Raw genomic sequence first — 7,184 nt, forward strand, 5'->3', positions numbered from 1 at the left:
TCAAATGAGCGAGTATATATTTAAGTTTGTGTCGAGTTTCACATATATAACATGTTTCCCAATGTTCCCAATAAATTAAGTCGTTAAAGTTGATTTAGGTATTTTGAAAAATAGGTGAAAATATGCTTCGAAATTTCACAAAAATTAATCAATAAATTATATTTTTGTTGTTAAATATTTTGGTGGGTTGCTTAAAAAATTTGGAGACATATAACCTTTTGAATCAAACTTTGACATGCTGACAATTTGAAAATGTGTACTATGGGATCAACTCCAATAAAGGAGGGTTGAATCATTTGGCACCAACGGTCAAATTTGAGGTTGAACCTTTCTTTTTTCACTCGAATCCATCTATAGATTTTTTACATAGATCGACTCCTCTAGGTAGGAGTTGACTCAACCTCTTACTTCTTCTTTAAGACAAGGTCGTCTACTCCCAGACAATTTTATTATCGGGGCCGACTCCACTTTTTAGTCCAATGCTTATTGTCTATCCTAGTATGCTCAAACTCCTTCCCATATCAACTCCCACAAAGCTTGCAATCACTCTTGTTAGGGATAAAACTTTTCTAATCTTTATTATCAACTCAAATTACACATCTACACCAAATTACAAATAACCCTCAGCTAATTAGGTGCAATTTTTTTAGTCTAACCATCCAATTGAATTGAATGACTTAAAAATCAAGTTTTTTTTTTTCATTCTATGTACAGATATTTATTATCCTATGTATTCATTTTGATGTTCATTTGAGATTTTTGTTAGTGTTACCTTTTTTTTATGATGAAATAGAGGTAATGACAATGCTATAACTAAAATAAAGTAACCTTTCTAATAAAGAAATAGCTAGGTGTAGCTAAATTTTACTGGACATTACTTTTTACAATTGAAATCCATGCAGCAGAGACCTCGCAAAAAAAGGCTTCATTCACTTGGAAAGCTTTTGGTAGTCGAATGATGCATGGGCTATCAATTAACACTGCCCCTTTGATTGATTATTAATTTTAACGAAGAACAAGAATTGTAGCAGGAAGAATCTAAGAGAACGCATTGGCTTCTATTTCAGCGCGAACTAGCTGTGCGTAGAGGCCGTTAAGATGAGAAGCCATTAGAGTCTCGTGGCTTCCGAACTCGGCGATCTTCCCGTCTCGAACCACCGCGATGGAGTCAGCCTCCCTGATAGTGGAGAGGCGGTGAGCGACGATGATGGTTGTGGCCCGTTTTGATATTTTCCTTAGGGCCTCCTGGACATGCTTCTCAGACTGCAAGTCTAAAGCGCTGCTCGCCTCGTCCAACAACAAAACTTTTGATTTCTTCAGAATGGCTCTTGCTATGGCTATCCTCTGCTTCTGTCCCCCGGAGAGCTGCACTCCACTTTGACCTACCTGCACCATAAACAGAGTAGTTTTTTAGGTTCAAGTTCACAATCAGTAAGGGAGTGAGAGAGAGAGAGAGAGGATACCTGGGTCTCGTACCCTTGTGGTAGACTGCTGATGAACTTGTGTATGTAAGCCTCACTAGCAGCTTCTTCGATCTCACTCCATGAAGCCTTGGGATTTCCAAATCCAATATTCTCTCTTATAGTCCCTGCAAACAGAGCAGGCTCTTGCCCAACCAGAGCACACTGTTTTCTCAACCACTTGACATCAAGCTCCCGCAAATCCACCCCTCCCAATGAAATCCTCCCTCCTATTGGATCGTAAAATCTCTGCAGAAGCCAAACTACAGTGGACTTCCCAGACCCACTTCCCCCTACCAAAGCCACTCTGCTTCGACCTTTCACCTTCATCGAGAAATTCTTCAAAACTATCACATCTGGTCTGGATGGGTAGGCGAATGTGACCGCTTTAAACTCCACGTCCAAAGACTTGGACCCTTCCACCTTCTTCCTTTTTCCACCATCACGGCCTATCGCTGGCTTCCGGTTAATTATATCCAGAACCGACGGGATTGCTAAAGATGCGTTTGAAGTGTCCGGAGCTAGGCCTGCCAACTGCCCCACCGAGAACGAACTCAGAACGAGTATGAGAAAGATCTTGTAAACCTCCCCGAAAGAAGCATGATTTGCCTTCACCAGAACGGCTCCATACCAGAGAGTGAGCGTGTAAGCTCCATACATGGCTCCTTGGGAGAGACCAAGAGCAAGTCCCAACACTTGGGATCGCTTCGCCGATTTCTTTCTCGGTTCCGATAACGCCCGATCAAATGAGGCAATAATCTGCTCCTGGGCAGAAAAAGTAGTTACTGTTCTTATGTTTGACACCGCTCCCGAAGCGATATTACTAGCTTTGGCATACGCGCCATTATCTAGCTTTGGCCCTACGTTGATAATCAAGCTGAAGTAGCTGGCCCCAAGCGTCAACGGAGTTACAGCGGCCGCTACCAATGTCAGCCTCCAATTCAGAAGGAAAGCTACCACCAACCCTACGACGGCGCAGCTGACACCCGTTAATAGAACCGAAATCCGATCCCCGAACACCGAACGAAAGCTAACACAATCCATCGAGAGCCTCGAAACAAGCACGCCGGTGGAGTTCTCGTCGAAGTCAAACCAGCCGGGTTCCTGTTTTAGGATGGACTCGAAAAGCAGAGACCGGACCCGTTTCGTGAGCTTGGTGCCCGCCCACCCACAGAAACCCTGCTGGCCTGTCACGGTGACCACACAACCAAAACCCAGACCAACTAGAGCCAGCGAGAGGTATCCAACTTGCCGTTTCATTGTCCTCGTATTATCATCGAAGTAGATCTGGAGGGCCTGGCCTAGGATGACAGGGAAGGCGGAGAGAATTGCCCCCGCAAGAAGCCCCAAGAGGAATCCTAAGCATAGAATGGCAATCTCGGGCTTCTGGAATCTCCAAATCTCCGAAAGACGGTATTTTCTTGGTTGTTGCTGCTTTATTTGTTCTTCTTTGTAGCCACCATCCTCTTCTCCCACCTGAATGGATCTTGCATACAGCGACTGCTCTTGCATGGAATTCATGTATACCGAGTATGTGGACACCTTATCATTGTTGACCTCCCGGTGGTTTGGCTTGGTTCTGGAGGCAACATTTTCAGACGCCAATTTGATTAGATCAGCATAATGGCCGCCCTGTTTCATGAGGAGGTTATGGTCACCGGATTCGACAACGGTGCCACGGTCGAGGACGGCGATGGTGTGAGCTTTTCTGACAGTTGCTAGCCGATGGGCAATGACCACGGTGGTCCGGCCGCTGGAGATGTCCTCGATGGCTCGCTGAACTATGGCCTCTGATTCCGGGTCCAGAGCGCTGGTAGGCTCGTCTAAGAGGAGGATTTTGGGGTTTTTGATTATGGCTCTAGCAAGCGCGATGCGTTGCTTCTGGCCGCCTGAAAGCTGGACCCCTCGATCCCCTACCTGGGTGTCATACCCTTGTGGGAGGCTGGAGATGAAGCTGTGGGCGTTTGCAGCCACGCAAGCTGCAACTGCCTCTTTCTTGGTAGCTTTTTCCTTTCCCATCATCACGTTCTCCAGTATGGAAATGGCGAATAAGGCAGGCTCTTGCCCAACCATACCTATCAGACTTCTCAGCCATTTCACTTGCAAGGTCTTCAGATCGTGGCCATCCAAAGAAATAGTCCCTGGTGATCCCATTCAGAATTGATCATTCCTCTTACATGCAATGTTAATCAGCCAATTAGATATCGTCTTGGTCAATCAGAGCGCGTTACTTACCTTTGGCAGGATCATAAAATCTTTCAACAAGAGCGAAAATGGTAGATTTTCCTCCCCCGCTGGCTCCAACCAACGCAAGTGTCCTGGACGGAGGTATGGAGAGATTGAGGGATTGCAGAATTTGAGCTTCAGGACGAGACGGATAAGCGAAGCTCACTGCTTTAAACTCAATTCTTCCTCGCACAGAAGGTAGTACTCTCCCTCTGGTGTCATAAGGATCGATGTCAGGAACCCTGTCTATTATCTCAAACACCCGGCTCGCAGCTACAGTTCCTTGCCCGAATTGCGCAAAGTATGAGAGTGAAAGCGCCAGTCCTCTGAGCAATTTACCAGTAGAAATTGGATCAGTGAAGCTACGGATATAATTACCCAATGTGAACCTTAATTTGTGAATTGGTGGAAACGTTTTCGTTACCTTCCTCCTACATTAACTCCAAAGAAACAAGCAATGGCTTCTCCCCCTGTGATCTCTCTCCTGGCAACCAGGAGAGACCCATACCAGAAAGCTAAAGCCCATGTCGAGTAACTGACCAAATAAATCACTCCCATGCCCGCCCCTTTCGCAAACCCAACCTTCACCCCAAAAGGAACAGATCTCTCCAGGAGCTCTGCGTACTTGTCTACCATATGATCCTCGACGACGAAGGAGAACACCGTTCTAACCGCGCTAATCGCTTGCTCTGCTATGTTACCAGCTTTCCGATACGAAACCTTTCAAACAAAGGTCCAAGATAAGAATGAAAGAGTACGAGGTAATACATTAGACAAAATCTATATTAAGAATTTCTCACCTCCTCTTTTGCTGTGTGGCCGACGTAGACTGCTTTGTAAGCGATGCCACAGAACATCATTAAAGGGGTAACAGAGAGAACAACCAGAGTTACCTTCCATGACTTGATAAAGCCCACAGTGTAGCCACTGATGAAGGTGAGTATGTGACGGACAAAATGCGCCATCTGTAAATTAAATGTCGTTAATTTTTTAGTATTCACGAGGGTAAGAATGTTTGAATCTCTAGGTCTGGCACATCAAAGTTTAGATCGATTTGATTAAGATGCGATTATCGTATTCACCGGCCTAACTTGAAACGACTGAAGTGATTATAATATTCATCGGCCTGACTTGAAAGGAAACTAATTTGGCCGGCCTGGTTAAAAATTCGATTAGTCCGAGACTGAGAAAAACAGTTTCGGCCTCCTTAAAATCCAAGGTTTATAGGATAAATATGCGATGAGTCTGGGGAAAGACATCAACCCATGATTCCATTGATATATAAAAACAAAACTTTAACCCATAAAATTAAGAAATGATTTTTGAAACTAATATGGGAGAAGAAGAGTATGATATGAACTGACCTTCTCCCCCATTACTTCCTGTATCTGTGCGACATCACTGGAAATGCCATGCATGATATCTCCAGTGCTAACTTCTGTATCGTAAAAGCCTATATCCTGCCGCAGCACCGCACTCAAATATTTGGTTCGAATCCTCTGTGCTGACCTCTCTCCTACCATTCTCCAGCACGCAATTTCTGTACATAATTCAATTCGAACACGATCTAAACAATTCACATATCTAACATTAAAGTCGAAAGCTTTATCTATAATCTACATTTTAGTTAGTTAAATTAGAAAACTATCTCCTACCCATGTATGCTCCGACCACCACAATGGTCGCCAATGCGGCCATATAGATACTTATCTGCAAAACGAATTAGAAAGTAATTAATTATCTAAATAACCATAAAGAATCAATGTGTTGAGCTTCTTTATTCGTACCTTTTGAACATCCTCTATCATTTTGCTCTTATCACTCCTAGATTCGTTTGCAATCTTGTTAACAAAGTTTCCGAAAAGATAAGAGTACCAAGGGAGAGATCCTCCATTAATGAGAGCTCCCACACAGCCCAAAAGCACAAGAATCATGTCAAGTTTATCGGAGTATCTAAACAAGGTAAACAACCCAACTGATTTAGGTGGCCCCATCTCATCCTCTTCGTCGTCGTCTTCTTCGTCGTTGTACATAGATTCTCCGTATCCTGCATGGTGATAGTTCACCGAATGCCCTGCATCGTGAATGCTCCTGTGATGCCCATGACCGTCATACCCGTATCCACGGTCGAAACCGTCAAGATGGGTTTCGTCTTCCACTTTTGGCCTTACATGATGCCCATCGCGGATCACGGGTGGGAGAGGCGTGATTGTGTGGCGCTGGTCATGCTGATGCTGCTGATAAAATTGATGACGACCAGGATGATCTTGATCGTAGTTGCTGTCATCCTCATCTTCTGGATCGTTAGAGGGGAAAGTACACAATATGCTGCTATGATGCTCCATGTCTCTGGGAGGAGATTCCTGGTAATCGGACATGCTCAGGTCGTCTTTGCTAGCCAAAGGAAACGAGGAAACACCACGACCGCGACCACCTCGCGCGTCGCTGAAAACCCCGAAGCCAGGGAACCGACCTGACCCACTAAAATCATGAGAAGCAACACCTTTTCCTGCGGCAACGTGGCTGTTAAGCTCCAGTCTCGTAGCCGGCTGCGACGACGAGGCACCGTAAGAATATTCGTAGTTGGGATTGGTGAAGAAACTTCGGTAAGTGGCGGCATAAGTCTGGGAGAGGTAGTAGTCGTTGGCAGACCGGAAGACACGCCGGCGGGTCGTGGGCGTCGAAGCAGGCCAGGGACTGAGAGCGGCACCGAAGCTGCTGCCCTCGCGGTAGCCCGTGGGCTGATACTGCCAGGAGATCTCAGTTTGCCACGACAAATCATCGTCGACCGCAGAGAAGGGAGAAGCCGGGGTGGGGTGATGAAAACCGCGGGAGGTGGTTGAGACAAATGATCGTGAAGGGAAGTGAGTGCTCGCAGGTGAAGGGTTCCGGCGGCGGCGGCTCTGGCGTGAACTGGGACGGTAGCTGGAGTAAGGATACTCGATTTCGAAGGAAGACTCTGCCATGGATGAGCCACCGAAGAGTTCCTCCTACTCCATTGCAGGTGATTAAATTATATGCGACCGAGAGAGAAAGAAAGAGGAAGACAAGGAACAACTAATGGATTGCTAGCTTCTGTAATACAAAGAGTTTTGTCGATTGTGGATTGCCATCCATAATGCAAGTCACCGGGGCTTAGTTTCATCCGCCTGCAAATTATATTGAATACAACAGAAATGAGTCACACACCCTCTTTTCACGAATCAATATGAACTATTAAACTATGATCACGTTCAACTAAACCGAATTTTAAGTACCAGTTGGAAAGCAAATTTTACCAAGTCTGATCTCAACTAGATTAATTTTGAGTAATTTCTGACGGAAAAAGCAGAGAATCTGATTGAACCAGATTCGATCAACTGGTCGAATCCAGCTATGATAACACTTGAGAGGATGCTTAGTAAGAATCACCACCAGAAAGACTAAAGAAGGTTTTCGCTTTTCCTATTCAAATACGGGTGAGAAACAAATAGGCAAGAGAATCCGTTGCCGGAATAT

General features: G+C 45.2%; 1 protein-coding gene across 1 annotated transcript; it reads right to left on the bottom strand.

Annotated features, from left to right (window-relative positions):
- Nucleotides 1-1,038: 1,038 nt before the first annotated feature.
- On the bottom strand, nt 1,039-6,652 carry LOC137955096 (ABC transporter B family member 19-like). Its single transcript, XM_068801969.1, has 8 exons — nt 5,474-6,652; nt 5,342-5,396; nt 5,051-5,226; nt 4,487-4,651; nt 4,111-4,406; nt 3,696-4,012; nt 1,464-3,601; nt 1,039-1,386 (listed from the first exon to the last, which is right to left on the bottom strand). The coding sequence occupies exons 1-8, from the start codon at nt 6,650-6,652 to the stop codon at nt 1,039-1,041; spliced, it is 4,674 nt and encodes a 1,557-aa protein (XP_068658070.1).
- Nucleotides 6,653-7,184: the final 532 nt, after the last annotated feature.

Source organism: Aristolochia californica, unplaced genomic scaffold (genome assembly GCF_029961685.1).
Source record: "Aristolochia californica isolate CCGP_79_NKW_82.1479 unplaced genomic scaffold, dmAriCali1.0.hap1 SCAF_2, whole genome shotgun sequence".
NCBI lineage: Eukaryota > Viridiplantae > Streptophyta > Magnoliopsida > Piperales > Aristolochiaceae > Aristolochia > Aristolochia californica.